Source organism: Coregonus clupeaformis, chromosome 30 (genome assembly GCF_020615455.1).
Source record: "Coregonus clupeaformis isolate EN_2021a chromosome 30, ASM2061545v1, whole genome shotgun sequence".
Taxonomy (NCBI): domain Eukaryota; kingdom Metazoa; phylum Chordata; class Actinopteri; order Salmoniformes; family Salmonidae; genus Coregonus; species Coregonus clupeaformis.
In genome coordinates this window covers 41,932,105-41,947,886 of record NC_059221.1, presented here as the reverse complement: position 1 = coordinate 41,947,886, position 15,782 = coordinate 41,932,105, and the positions used below count along the sequence as shown (strand labels likewise).

General features: G+C 46.5%; 1 protein-coding gene across 1 annotated transcript in view; it reads left to right on the top strand.

Annotated features, from left to right (window-relative positions):
• The window catches only part of LOC121546599 (GATA-binding factor 2), a 30,631-nt gene extending 16,283 nt beyond the window's left edge, over positions 1-14,348 (top strand). The window contains exons 3-8 of the mRNA XM_045209280.1: positions 4,606-4,741; positions 11,039-11,497; positions 11,727-12,233; positions 13,015-13,160; positions 13,464-13,589; positions 13,955-14,348. Coding sequence (XP_045065215.1) covers positions 4,606-4,741; positions 11,039-11,497; positions 11,727-12,233; positions 13,015-13,160; positions 13,464-13,589; positions 13,955-14,299 — 1,719 coding nt within the window. The 3' untranslated portion in view covers positions 14,300-14,348. The remainder of the gene's footprint in view (positions 1-4,605; positions 4,742-11,038; positions 11,498-11,726; positions 12,234-13,014; positions 13,161-13,463; positions 13,590-13,954) is intronic.
• Positions 14,349-15,782: the final 1,434 nt, after the last annotated feature.

Below are 15,782 nucleotides of genomic sequence, written 5' to 3'. Positions count from 1 at the left end.
TTTGGCCTACAGTACAGTGTGCCATTAATCCTCCATTTTGGCCTACAGTACAGTGTGCCATTAATCCTCCATTTTGGCCTACAGTACAGTGTGCCATTAATCCTCCATTTTGGCCTACAGTACAGTGTGCCATTAATCCTCCATTTTGGCCTGCAGTACAGTGTGCCATTAATCCTCCATTTTGGCCTACAGTACAGTGTGCCATTAATCCTCCATTTTGGCCTACAGTACAGTGTGCCATTAATCCTCCATTTTGGCCTGCAGTACAGTGTGCCATTAATCCTCCATTTTGGCCTGCAGTACAGTGTGCCATTAATCCTCCATTTTGGCCTACAGTACAGTGTGCCATTAATCCTCCATTTTGGCCTACAGTACAGTGTGCCATTAATTCTCCATTTTGGCCTACAGTACAGTGTGCCACTAATCCTCCATTTTGGCCTACAGTACAGTGTGCCACTAATCCTCCATTTTGGCCTGCAGTACAGTGTGCCACTAATCCTCCATTTTGGCCTACAGTACAGTGTGCCACTAATCCTCCATTTTGGCCTACAGTACAGTGTGCCATTAATCCTCCATTTTGGCCTGCAGTACAGTGTGCCACTAATCCTCCATTTTGGCCTACAGGACAGTGTGCCACTAATCCTCCATTTTGGCCTACAGTACAGTGTGCCATTAATCCTCCATTTTGGCCTGCAGTACAGTGTGCCATTAATCCTCCATTTTGGCCTACAGTACAGTGTGCCACTAATCCTCCATTTTGGCCTACAGTACAGTGTGCCATTAATCCTCCATTTTGGCCTACAGTACAGTGTGCCACTAATCCTCCATTTTGGCCTACAGTACAGTGTGCCATTAATCCTCCATTTTGGCCTGCAGTACAGTGTGCCATTAATCCTCCATTTTGGCCTACAGTACAGTGTGCCACTAATCCTCCATTTTGGCCTACAGGACAGTGTGCCACTAATCCTCCATTTTGGCCTACAGTACAGTGTGCCACTAATCCTCCATTTTGGCCTGCAGTACAGTGTGCCATTAATCCTCCATTTTGGCCTGCAGTACAGTGTGCCACTAATCCTCCATTTTGGCCTACAGTACAGTGTGCCATTAATCCTCCATTTTGGCCTGCAGTACAGTGTGCCATTAATCCTCCATTTTGGCCTACAGTACAGTGTGCCACTAATCCTCCATTTTGGCCTACAGTACAGTGTGCCATTAATCCTCCATTTTGGCCTACAGTACAGTGTGCCATTAATCCTCCATTTTGGCCTACAGTACAGTGTGCCACTAATCCTCCATTTTGGCCTGCAGTACAGTGTGCCATTAATCCTCCATTTTGGCCTGTAGTACAGTGTGCCACTAATCCTCCATTTTGGCCTGCAGTACAGTGTGCCATTAATCCTCCATTTTGGCCTGCAGTACAGTGTGCCACTAATCCTCCATTTTGGCCTGCAGTACAGTGTGCCACTAATCCTCCATTTTGGCCTGCAGGATAGTGTGCCACTCAGCCAGCCTGGCATTGTTCAAAAGCTATAAAGGAAACACTGCTGATATCTCTACAACATGCAAAGGCAGGCAGCTATGGCTGGTGTAGTTGCTATTTATAGAACTAAACTGAGTGTCATTCATCAAATCATTTTCATGACTTTAGCTTGTAAGCTATTTATAGAACTACAGATGTAGGATCTTAATTTGAAGCAGTTTGCTACAGCAGGAAAATAATCCTGCAACAACAGGACATGTAAATTATTATGTGGATTATAATTAATGTGTATTTTTTGTAGGGGTTGATTCATTTTATTTTAGGGCAAATCTGAAATGTTAAAGTGTAAATTACAAACTTTAGAAGCGTTTTTAAACCTTGAATACACTACAAGTTTGCATTTCCTGCCGTGCAGAAAAATTATAATCAACAAAATAGATCCTACATCTGTATACTGGTTATCATTCATCAAAGAGTTGTGCTCTCTGTCTAAAGACACCTGCTTCAAGAGATGTGCTTTCTGTCTAAAGACACCTGCTTTGAGAGATGTGCTCTCTGTCTAAAGACACTTGCTTCAAGAGATGTGCTTTCTGTCTAAAGACACCTGCTTCAAGAGATGTGCTTTCTGTCTAAAGACACCTGCTTTGAGAGATGTGCTCTCTGTCTAAAGACACCTGCTTCCAGAGATGTGCTTTCTGTCTAAAGACACCTGCTTTGAGAGATGTGCTCTCTGTCTAAAGACACCTGCTTCAAGAGATGTGCTCTCTGTCTAAAGACACCTGCTTTGAGAGATGTGCTCTCTGTCTAAAGACACCTGCTTTGAGAGATGTGCTCTCTGTCTAAAGACACCTGCTTCCAGAGATGTGCTCTCTGTCTAAAGACACCTGCTTTGAGAGATGTGCTCTCTGTCTAAAGACACCTGCTTCAAGAGATGTGCTCTCTGTCTAAAGACACCTGCTTCAAGAGATGTGCTCTCTGTCTAAAGACACCTGCTTTGAGAGATGTGCTCTCTGTCTAAAGACACCTGCTTCCAGAGATGTGCTCTCTGTCTAAAGACACCTGCTTTGAGAGATGTGCTCTCTGTCTAAAGACACCTGCTTCAAGAGATGTGCTCTCTGTCTAAAGACACCTGCTTCAAGAGATGTGCTCTCTGTCTAAAGACACCTGCTTCAAGAGATGTGCTTTCTGTCTAAAGACACCTGCTTCCAGAGATGTGCTTTCTGTCTAAAGACACCTGCTTCCAGAGATGTGCTCTCTGTCTAAAGACACCTGCTTCGAGAGATGTGCTTTCTGTCTAAAGACACCTGCTTCCAGAGATGTGCTCTCTGTCTAAAGACACCTGCTTCGAGAGATGTGCTCTCTGTCTAAATACGTGTGATTGTTACATGTAGATGTGGATCAGCTTAATATTGTAGATAGATTGTATCTTCTATCAATGTAATTGTCTGCATCACTTCCAATCCCCCATGTTTTATATATATATACTCCCCTTTATTACTTTTCAACCCCGCCATCCTTTCCCTACTTGGGGTAAATTAGTGAACAACAATGCCCAGGCCTCTACTTCCAGCTTATACTTACTATCTACACCTTATGGACAGAGTTAATTTTACGATAATTCTATTATATATATATATATATTTTTTTTTTTTTGCTCCTGAACAGTGTGATCTTAGTCCAACCCCCCCACCCACACACTCCCTCCCTAAATGAACAAAGGAGAGTGAATAGTCAGTAAATCGTCCGGTCGTCCGTCTGTACACTTTGGTTAACAAATTACCTGTACAGTTTCATCCCTCTCTGTACTCTCACTATGGAAAAGCCATATGACGGAGTTTGTCATGATTTGCATTTGCTGCTCCCCACTCAACTGCTAGAGTTGTACCGTTTTAATATGAAAGCTTTACTTTGTGAATTGTTTTATTGGTTGAGTTCAGTAACCGTTTTATTGGTTGAGTTCAGTAACTGTTTTATTGGTTGAGTTCAGTAACTGTTTTATTGGTTGAGTTCAGTAACTGTTTTATTGGTTGAGTTCAGTGACTGTTTTATTGGTTGAGTTCAGTAACTGTTTTATTGGTTGAGTTCAGTAACTGTTTTATTGGTTGAGTTCAGTGACTGTTTTATTGGTTGAGTTCAGTGACTGTTTTATTGGTTGAGTTCAGTGACTGTTTTATTGGTTGAGTTCAGTGACTGTTTTATTGGTTGAGTTCAGTGACTGTTTTATTGGTTGAGTTCAGTAACTGTTTTATTGGTTGAGTTCAGTAACTGTTTTATTGGTTGAGTTCAGTGACTGTTTTATTGGTTGAGTTCAGTAACTGTTTTATTGGTTGAGTTCAGTAACTGTTTTATTGGGAATCACCAAGTGTCTGTCTGTAACGTTACGTTTGGATCACATGTTCTTTTGTCCTGTACATTCTCACTTTTGACAATATTATTGACCGATCTGTGTATCATCAACGCTGCACTGTGAAGATAATGCAAAAATAGCATTGTGCTACTAGTGTGGCGGTCTATACATCCAGATATCTGACATAATGTATCAATGATGTTTGTTGATGCTGTAACTTCAACATGGGATTTTTATTTTTTTACAACACCAGCGAAATCATGAAGTTTTACTGTTGGTAATAAAATGCTTTTAAAACATTGTGGTTCCATAGTTCCACTGAGAGGTTTTTGGTCTAACCTCTATCTAATCTAAATCTATTTATCTAATCTAAATCTATTCTCCTTACTGTCAGTTACTGATCTAGTCACCCTGAGGAATCTAGATAGTTTAGGGTGTTGTGGTACCGAACTGACACCCAAGCAGTGGGTGTATCCTCCATCGCCTGTCAGAGAAAGTAGCTGCATGTCCTTTAGCCACACCACACACCACACACCACACACCCTCCCCTCCTCCCCTCAACCCTAACCTCTGCCTGGTGTTAACACAGGCACCGGACGGTCTCTGCTCCTCTACCATAGTGCCCTGGCTGTGCCAACCACATCTCCCACTATTTTTCTTTGATTTGATTCTTGCTCACAGGAGGAGAAAATTAAAACAGAAGAAAAGCAGAATTCACTCACACTTTTATCTCTCGTCAGCCTCAACCAACACTCCTCCTGATTGTTACCTGTTCCAGATCTCTAGTCTTCATGACCTGATCCAGGAGATCTCTTCTCTCTCTGCTATCCCCGAGGAGAGCATCACTGACCTGATCCAGGAGATCTCTTCTCTCTCTGCTATCCCCGAGGAGAGCATCACTGACCTGAAAACAGGTTGATTCGGTGAGTCATATTTTGTTGGTAACACTTTATATTACATTTAATGTAGACAGTGGCAAGTGTTAATAAATGGACTTTCCTGGCTAGATAAAATGAAATGTGTAAACCACTATAAATGCTTATATAAGCTTATAATAATTTCCCTTGTTTAGTTGCTGATCTTCAATGTAGATTCACTATGGATTTAGTTGCTGAACTTCAATGTAGATTCACTATGGATTTAGTTGCTGAACTTCAATGTAGATTCACTATGGATTTAGTTGCTGAACTTCAATGTAGATTCACTATGGATTTAGTTGCTGAACTTCAATGTAGATTCACTATGGATTTAGTTGCTGAACTTCAATGTAGATTCACTATGGATTCATGCTCAATTAAGTATTATCTTCAAACAAGTCCTGGTCCAAGATCATAGTATTTTACTTTCAATGTCATTTCACAAGTAAAAGTCATTCTCTGTTGTTTAAATACCTTTATGTATGACTTATTTGGTTAATGATACTTTCATTTACATTGCCATGTAAGAATTTACTAACATACTGTATCATCACGATCCATCACTACTAACGATCATCATTACGATCCATCACTACTGACGATCATCATTACGATCCATCACTACTAACGATCACAAGTTATCTGCTAATAGTGACATCCTCATTAACAGTCATCAATGTAAGTGCTTAGTTCTGTAGGTCTGTCTAAATGTAGTCAGATGTAATAATCAGTCTTTCTATAGTAATATACAGAGAGACTGTAGGGTTCCTACAGTGAAATTGAATTGAATGATATGCAGGGTAACGGTTTAGCAGGGTAACGGTGTAGCAGGGTAACGGTGTTGCAGGGTAGAGGTGTAACAGGGTAGAGGTGTATCAGGGTAACGGTGTAGCAGGGTAACGGTGTAGCAGGGTAACGATGTAGCAGGGTAGAGGTGTATCAGGGTAGAGGTGTAACAGGGTAGAGGTGTAACAGGGTAGAGGTGTAACAGGGTAACGGTGTAGCAGGGAAACGGTGTAGCAGGGTAACGGTGTAACAGGGTAGAGGTGTAACAGGGTAACGGTGTAGCAGGGTAACGGTGTAGCAGGGTAACGGTGTAGCAGGGTAGAGGTGTAACAGGGTAGAGGTGTATCAGGGTAGAGGTGTAACAGGGTAGAGGTGTAGCAGGGTAACGGTGTAACAGGGTAACGGTGTATCAGGGTAGAGGTGTAACAGGGTAGAGGTGTATCAGGGTAGAGGTGTAACAGGGTAGAGGTGTAACAGGGTAGAGGTGTATCAGGGTAGAGGTGTAACAGGGTAGAGGTGTAACAGGGTAGAGGTGTATCAAGGTAGAGGTGTAGCAGGGTAGAGGTGTAACAGGGTAGAGGTGTAACAGGGTAGAGGTGTAACAGGGTAACGGTGTATCAGGGTAGAGGTGTAACAGGGTAGAGGTGTAGCAGGGTAACGGTGTATCAGGGTAGAGGTGTAACAGGGTAGAGGTGTAACAGGGTAGAGGTGTAACAGGGTAACGGTGTAACAGGGTAGAGGTGTAACAGGGTAGAGGTGTAACAGGGTAGAGGTGTATCAGGGTAGAGGTGTAACAGGGTAGAGGTGTAGCAGGGTAACGGTGTAACAGGGTAGAGGTGTATCAGGGTAGAGGTGTAACAGGGTAGAGGTGTAACAGGGTAGAGGTGTATCAGGGTAGAGGTGTAACAGGGTAGAGGTGTAACAGGGTAGAGGTGTAGCAGGGTAACGGTGTAACAGGGTAACGGTGTAACAGGGTAGAGGTGTAACAGGGTAGAGGTGTAACAGGGTTGAGGTGTATCAGGGTAGAGGTGTAACAGGGTAACGGTGTAACAGGGTAGAGGTGTAACAGGGTAGAGGTGTAACAGGGTAGAGGTGTATCAGGGTAACGGTGTAACAGGGTAACGGTGTAACAGGGTAGAGGTGTAACAGGGTAGAGGTGTAACAGGGTAGAGGTGTAACAGGGTAGAGGTGTAACAGGGTTGAGGTGTATCAGGGTAGAGGTGTATCAGGGTAGAGGTGTAACAGGGTAGAGGTGTAACAGGGTAGAGGTGTAACAGGGTGACGGTGTAGCAGGGTAGAGGTGTAACAGGGTGGAGGTGTATCAGGGTAGAGGTGTAACAGGGTAGAGGTGTAACAGGGTAGAGGTGTAACAGGGTAGAGGTGTAACAGGGTAGAGGTGTATCAGGGTAGAGGTGTAACAGGGTAGAGGTGTAACAGGGTAGAGGTGTATCAGGGTAGAGGTGTAACAGGGTAGAGGTGTAACAGGGTAGAGGTGTAACAGGGTAGAGGTGTAACAGGGTAGAGGTGTAACAGGGTAGAGGTGTAACAGGGTAGAGGTGTAACAGGGTAGAGGTGTAACAGGGTAGAGGTGTAACAGGGTAACGGTTTAGCAGGGTAACTGTGTACAGGGTTGAGGTGTATCAGGGTAGAGGTGTATCAGGGTAGAGGTGTATCAGGGTATAGGTGTATCAGGGTAGAGGTGTAGCAGGGTAACGGTGTAACAGGGTAGAGGTGTATCAGGGTAGAGGTGTAACAGGGTAGAGGTGTATCAGGGTAGAGGTGTAACAGGGTAGAGGTGTAACAGGGTAACGGTGTATCAGGGTAGAGGTGTAACAGGGTAGAGGTGTAGCAGGGTAACGGTGTAACAGGGTAACAGTGTAACAGGGTAGAGGTGTAACAGGGTAACGGTGTAGCAGGGTAGAGGTGTAACAGGGTAGAGGTGTATCAGGGTAGAGGTGTAACAGGGTAGAGGTGTATCAGGGTAGAGGTGTATCAGGGTAGAGGTGTAACAGGGTAGAGGTGTAACAGGGTAACGGTGTAACAGGGTAACGGTGTAACAGGGTAGAGGTGTAACAGGGTAACGGTGTAACAGGGTAGAGGTGTAACAGGGTAACGGTGTAGCAGGGTAGAGGTGTAACAGGGTAGAGGTGTATCAGGGTAGCGGTGTAACAGGGTAACGGTGTAACAGGGTAGAGGTGTAACAGGGTAGAGGTGTAACAGGGTAACGGTGTAGCAGGGTAGAGGTGTAACAGGGTAGAGGTGTATTAGGGTAGAGGTGTAACAGGGTAGAGGTGTATCAGGGTAGAGGTGTATCAGGGTAGAGGTGTATCAGGGTAGAGGTGTATCAGGGTAGAGGTGTAACAGGGTAGAGGTGTAACAGGGTAACGGTGTAACAGGGTAACGGTGTAACAGGGTAGAGGTGTATCAGGGTAGAGGTGTAACAGGGTAGAGGTGTAACAGGGTAGAGGTGTATCAGGGTAGAGGTGTAACAGGGTAGAGGTGTAACAGGGTAGAGGTGTATGTAACAGGGTAGAGGTGTAGCAGGGTAGAGGTGTATGTAACAGGGTAGAGGTGTAACAGGGTAACGGTGTAACAGGGTAGAGGTGTAACAGGGTAGAGGTGTAACAGGGTAGAGGTGTATCAGGGTAGAGGTGTAACAGGGTAGAGGTGTATCAGGGTAGAGGTGTAACAGGGTAACGGTGTAACAGGGTAACGGTGTAACAGGGTAGAGGTGTAACAGGGTAGAGGTGTAACAGGGTAGAGGTGTAATATGGTAATGATGTAGCAGGGTAACGGTGTAGCAGGGTTGAGGTGTATCAGGGTAGAGGTGTAACAGGGTAGAGGTGTAACAGGGTAGAGGTGTAACAGGGTAGAGGTGTAACAGGGTAACGGTGTAACAGGGTAGAGGTGTAACAGGGTAGAGGTGTAACAGGGTAACGGTGTAACAGGGTAACGGTGTAACAGGGTAGAGGTGTAACAGGGTAGAGGTGTAACAGGGTAGAGGTGTAACAGGGTAGAGGTGTAACAGGGTAACGGTGTAACAGGTTAGAGGTGTAACAGGGTAGAGGTGTAACATGGTAGAGGTGTAGCAGGGTAACGGTGTAGCAGGGTAGAGGTGTATCAGGGTAGAGGTGTAACAGGGTAGAGGTGTATCAGGGTAGAGGTGTAACATGGTAGAGGTGTAACAGGGTAGAGGTGTAACATGGTAGAGGTGTAACAGGGTAGAGGTGTAACAGGGTAGAGGTGTATCAGGGTAGAGGTGTAACAGGGTAGAGGTGTAACAGGGTAACGGTGTAACAGGGTAGAGGTGTAACATGGTAGAGGTGTAACATGGTAGAGGTGTAACAGGGTAGATGTGTAACAGGGTAGATGTGTAACAGGGTAGAGGTGTAACAGGGTAGAGGTGTAACAGGGTAGAGGTGTAACAGGGTAGAGGTGTAACAGGGTAACGGTGTAACAGGGTAACGGTGTAACAGGGTAGAGGTGTAACAGGGTAGAGGTGTAACAGGGTAGAGGTGTAACAGGGTAACGGTGTATCAGGGTAGAGGTGTAACAGGGTAGAGGTGTAACAGGGTAGAGGTGTAACAGGGTAACGGTGTAACAGGGTAGAGGTGTAACAGGGTAACGGTGTAACAGGGTAGAGGTGTAACAGGGTAACGGTGTAACAGGGTAGAGGTGTAACAGGGTAACGTGTAACAGGGTAGAGGTGTAACAGGGTAGAGGTGTAACAGGGTAGAGGTGTAACAGGGTAGAGGTGTAACAGGGTAACGGTGTAACAGGGTAGAGGTGTAACAGGGTAACGGTGTAGCAGGGTAGAGGTGTAACAGGGTAGAGGTGTAACAGGGTAGAGGTGTAACAGGGTAGAGGTGTAACAGGGTAGAGGTGTAACAGGGTAGAGGTGTAACAGGGTAGAGGTGTAACAGGGTAGAGGTGTAACAGGGCAGAGGTGTAACAGGGTAGAGGTGTAACAGGGTAGAGGTGTAACAGGGTAGAGGTGTAACAGGGTAACGGTGTAACAGGGTAACGGTGTAGCAGGGTAGAGGTGTAACAGGGTAGAGGTGTAACAGGGTAGAGGTGTAACAGGGTAACGGTGTAACAGGGTAGAGGTGTAACAGGGTAACGGTGTAACAGGGTAGAGGTGTAACAGGGTAGAGGTGTAACAGGGTAGAGGTGTAACAGGGTAACGGTGTAACAGGGTAGAGGTGTATCAGGGTAGAGGTGTAACAGGGTAGAGGTGTAACAGGGTAGAGGTGTAACAGGGTAACGGTGTAACAGGGTAGAGGTGTAACAGGGTAACGGTGTAACAGGGTAGAGGTGTAGCAGGGTAGAGGTGTAACAGGGTAGAGGTGTAACAGGGTAGAGGTGTAACAGGGTAGAGGTGTAACAGGGTAGAGGTGTAACAGGGTAACGATGTAGCAGGGTAGAGGTGTATCAGGGTAGAGGTGTAACAGGGTAGAGGTGTAACAGGGTAGAGGTGTAACATGGTAGAGGTGTAACAGGGTAGAGGTGTATCAGGGTAGAGGTGTAACAGGGTAGAGGTGTAACAGGGTAACGGTGTAGCAGGGTAGATGTGTAACATGGTAGAGGTGTAACAGGGTAGAGGTGTAACAGGGTAACGGTGTAACAGGGTAGAGGTGTAACAGGGTAACGGTGTAACAGGGTAGAGGTGTAACAGGGTAGAGGTGTAACAGGGTAGAGGTGTAACAGGGTAACGGTGTAACAGGGTAGAGGTGTATCAGGGTAGAGGTGTAACAGGGTAGAGGTGTAACAGGGTAGAGGTGTAACAGGGTAACGGTGTAACAGGGTAGAGGTGTAACAGGGTAACGGTGTAACAGGGTAGAGGTGTAGCAGGGTAGAGGTGTAACAGGGTAGAGGTGTAACAGGGTAGAGGTGTAACAGGGTAGAGGTGTAACAGGGTAGAGGTGTAACAGGGTAACGATGTAGCAGGGTAGAGGTGTATCAGGGTAGAGGTGTAACAGGGTAGAGGTGTAACAGGGTAGAGGTGTAACATGGTAGAGGTGTAACAGGGTAGAGGTGTATCAGGGTAGAGGTGTAACAGGGTAGAGGTGTAACAGGGTAACGGTGTAGCAGGGTAGATGTGTAACAGGGTAGAGGTGTAGCAGGGTAGATGTGTAACAGGGTAGAGGTGTAGCAGGGTAACGGTGTAGCAGGGTAACGGTGTAACAGGGTAGAGGTGTAACAGGGTAGAGGTGTAACAGGGTAGAGGTGTAACAGGGTAGAGGTGTAACAGGGTAGAGGTGTATCAGGGTAGAGGTGTAACAGGGTAGAGGTGTAACAGGGTGGAGGTGTAACAGGGTAACGATGTAGCAGGGTAGAGGTGTAACAGGGTAACGGTGTAGCAGGGTATAGGTGTAACAGGGTAAAGATGTAGCAGGGTAGAGGTGTAGCAGGGTAACGATGTAGCAGGGTAGAGGTGTAACAGGGTAACGATGTAGCAGGGTAGAGGTGTAACAGGGTAACGGTGTGGTCAACTCTCCATTATCCCAGTCTCCTCCACATTGATGGAGGGCTCTACAGCGCAACAGTCTCGCTGGATGTCCCCTCTGGCCTTGTTCCCTCCTGAAGACATGTCCAGCTTTACTACAGAGATCAGTCTAGCCAGTCCAGACTCTCTCCAGAACCACAGGGCTAAGGCCAGTCCAGACTCTCTCCAGTACCACAGGGCTAAGGCCAGTCCAGACTCTCTCCAGTACCACAGGGCTAAGGCCAGTCCAGACTCTTCCCAGTACCACAGGGCTAAGGCCGGTCCAGACTCTGCCCAGTACCACAGGGCTAAGGCCGGTCCAGACTCTCTCCAGAACCACAGGGCTAAGGCCGGTCCAGACTCTGCCCAGTACTCCCTGCACCAGCCGTATGACTCAGCAGAGTCTGAGTTCACCAGCCTGCCTTCATGCATCTCCGGCACCAGCCACAGTTGGCCTGCACCACCGTACAGACACAGTCCAGGTCAGTGGGGTATTTTAGATTGATCACCATTTGTTGTCCTCTGCTAGGTGTATGTGGCTAGGATTTAATCAATTGTACCTAGCGTGTTTTATTGGCATTTGCTATTTTTGGAAGACTTAAATACAATATTTTCACTGTCTCTGAAAAAAATCTAATGATTCCTCCTAATCAGCCTTACACTAGCAACTCAGAGACTAACAGTTCCGCTTCTTGTGTTGTTGTGTTCCAGTTGACCAGGTGCACTCTTCATCCTCCCACGTCAACAGTAGTGTCCAGTGGTTGGAGCAGGGGTGTTCTGGGGGCCAGTCTCTCAGCTCCTCCTCAACCTCCTGGTACAACAGCCCATTCTCCACCACCAAGAGCCCTCTACACCCACACACCTCCGCCTCCTTCTCCTCCACAACCCCCATCTCCTCCCTGACCAACCCCAGGGCCGAGCACCACTCCCCGGGGCACGACTGTCAGGAAAGGCTTCAGGAGGCCTTGAAAGGGGAGAGGCTGAGTCCCAGTGAGGATGGAGGTAGCAGTAGTTTCCTGACCCTGAACCCTGCACCAGGGGATGGGTACCCACACTCTGCCCAGGCCTACGGCCACTCCCTGGGCTTCTACAGCAACCCCTGGGTGTCAGGGCAGGACTACAGCTCAGCCTCTCTCTGCTTCTCCCCTGGGGGTGCCATGTACCCCTTCAACTGCTACTCCCCCAAACTACAAAACAAGATAAATCTCTCTCCTCCAGGTGAGTTGACAGCTCTCTTACTCTCTCCCTTTCCCTCTCTCTCTCTCTCTCTCTCTCTCTCTCTCTCTCTCTCTCTCTCTCTCTCTCTCTCTCTCTCTCTCTCTCTCTCTCTCTCTCTCTCTCTCTCTCTCTCTCTCTCTCTCTCTCTCTCTCTCTCTCTCTCTCTCTCTCTCTGTCTCTCTCTCTCTCCCTCCCTCTCTCTCTCTCTCTCTCTCTCTCTCTCTCTCTCTCTCTCTCTCTCGCTCTCGTTTCACACCAACATTGGGCACAAGATCTCTCTCTCTCTCGCTCTCTCACTCACTCACTCACTCACTCACTCACTCACTCACTCACTCACTCACTCACTCACATTGTTTCCCTAAAGTGAAGCGTGATCAATCATAACGTCAGCTTTATCCTGAGACAAACACAAAGTATAGATGAGAGCAGGGTGCACACGCAAACCTTCAGACAACAAATGTATGTTTGAGGACTCTTCTAGACTTCACGGGTCAAAACTAACCTCCATCATAGATTCATTATGATGCTGCTGTTAGACAGGTGAATGGAATATGGAAAGAAGTGGCGGGCTCTCAACCACCGTGAAAAAAGGAAAAGGCGCAACGCTTGCTCACTATTAAAAAATACATGATTTAATTTGAACAACTATTAAAAGCTTGGCGTTTCGGCCTTCATCAATGTTCTTCATCAGAGTAATGTGAACACAGGTGAATAAAAGTCTGAATGTGGCAGTATGTTTAAGTCTAACGTGGTTCTCTCCCTGCTCCTGTGCCTCTGCCAGAGGCCCGTGAGTGTGTGAACTGTGGTGCGACCGCCACCCCTCTGTGGCGTCGTGACGGGACGGGACACTACCTCTGTAACGCCTGTGGCCTCTACCACAAGACGAACGGCCAGAACAGACCTCTCAACAGACCCAAGAAGAGGCTGGTACGTTATTTACTGACAGCTGTGGATTTACTTCTCAAATGTTCCTCTCAAATTTACTTCTTGAAGACAGTAATACAATACATTCCATTCCATTCCATTCCATTCCATTCTCCTCTCCTCTCCTCTCCTCTCCTCTCCTCTCCTCTCCTCTCCTCTCCTCTCCTCTCCTCTCCTCTCCTCTCCTCTCCTCTCCTCTCCTCTCCTCTCCTCTCCTCTCCTCTCCTCTCCTCTCCTCTCCTCTCCTCTCCTGCTCACACTGTGATTTCCTAAGTTAAACACATCTCCATTCCTCTCCCCATGCAGCTCGTCAGTAAGCGTGCAGGGACCCGTTGCGCCAACTGTCAGACTAGCACCACCACGCTGTGGAGACGCAATGCCAGCGGAGAGCCAGTCTGTAATGCATGTGGACTCTACTACAAACTACACAACGTATGAACTGCTCTCTGAATAGTCTCACAGCTTCTCATTCCATTACACTACATAACCGCGATTTTTGAGTCAGTTGAATTGTTGAAAAATAGAGAGACGTAACATATAAATGTATTATAAGCCTTATTATGAGACATTATCAAGGCTCATACATGCTTATAACAAGTCATAAAGCATTATACTTTCAGGCTTCAAGTAAAGAGTTACCAAAATGCCTACTGTTAATATCTAGTGCTACTCTCCTCTTTTTCTCATTGAATCAATACACATACTTTCCTTTCTTGTAGGCCTATGCATTTCATCCTGTCCATTCATCCAGGGGAGTATTCATACTAATGTCACTGTTCCTCTGTTCTCCTCTTCAGGTCAACAGACCTCTGACCATGAAGAAGGAAGGCATCCAGACCCGGAACCGTAAGGTCTCCAGGAAGAACAACAGGGCTAAGCAGAAGACAGGTGTGTTAGAGGCTGAGCTGGGTCTCTACTCTGACCTCTCCCTGTCCAGACTCCAGCCCTCTGACCTCTCCCTGTCCAGACTCCAGTCCTCTGACCTCTCCCTGTCCAGACTCCAGTCCTCTGATGACCATATGAACCCTTACCTCCTGGGTCATTCTGGGGCGATGCTCTCCTACAGCCACCCCTCCTCAAACCGACTGTCCTCTCCCTCCTCCACACCCCACTCCTCTGCCATGCCCCACTATACACACTGAGGACTACTACACACTGAGGACTACTAAACACTGAGGACTACTACACACTGAGGACTACTACACACACTGATGACTACTACACACTGAGGACTACTACACACTGATGACTACTACACACTGAGGACTGCTAAACACTGAGGACTACTACACACTGAGGACTACTACACACACTGATGACTCCTACACACTGAGGACTACTACACACTGATGACTACTACACACTGAGGACTACTACACACTGAGGACTACTACACACACTGAGGACTACTACACACTGATGACTACTACACACTGATGACTACTAAACACACTGATGACTACTAAACACACTGATGACTACTACACACTGATGACTACTACACACTGAGGACTACTACACACACACTGATGACTACTACACACTGAGGACTGCTACACACTGATGACTACTACACACACTGAGGACTACTACACACTGATGACTACTACACACACTGAGGACTACTACACACTGATGACTACTACACACACTGATGACTACTACACACTGAGGACTACTACACACTGATGACTACTACACACTGATGACTACTACACACTGATGACTAATACACACTGAGGACTACTACACACACTGAGGACTACTACACACACTGAGGAAGACCTGAGCAGAATAGTTTTGGGGTGCTATAGTGAGCCATGTTGCCTTTGAAAAATACTATTTTATGCTGTTGTCAGATAATGACTAATGAAGATTATGTTTGTTTCAGTTTAATAATCCTGACCTCTCCCTTCTAATGATCACCTTTACTTACGTAGGTTATCTGAATAAATGCCTGTTTGAATACATGGTCTCTCTCTGAAGTCACTTCCAACTGTAAAACACACGCAGACTGAAACACCACACTAGGATTCATGTGTGTTATAATGACTGTACACCATGTTACAATGTCTTATAGTCTGTGGATGACTTTAGACAGTGTAGTTGGGCAGTTAGGCACCATTTTCCATAAGAGTCTGTTCTATAATCATGTCTTTGTCTGAGAACAGCTAGCCAAACTTTGTTAAAGTTTCTCTGGCAAATTATTTATGCAAATTCAACACTTTCCATACTGCTAGTACATGGTCAAAACCACCCACCTGGATAAGAGGAACACCTACGTGAGAATACTGTTCATTGACTACAGCTCAGCGTTCAACACCATAGTTCCCTCAAAGCTCATCACTAAGCTAAGGATCCTGGGACTGAACACCTCCCTCTGCAACTGGATCCTGGACTTCCTGACGGGCCGCCCCCAGGTGGTGAGGGTAGGCAACATCACCTCCGCCACGCTGACCCTTAACACGGGAGCCCCCCAGGGGTGTGTGCATAGTCCCCTCCTGTACTCCCTGTTCACCCACAACTGCGTGGCCACGCACGACTCCAACACCCATCATCAAGTTTGCTGACGACACGACGGTGGTAGGCCTGATCACCAGCAACGATGAGACAACCTACAGGGAG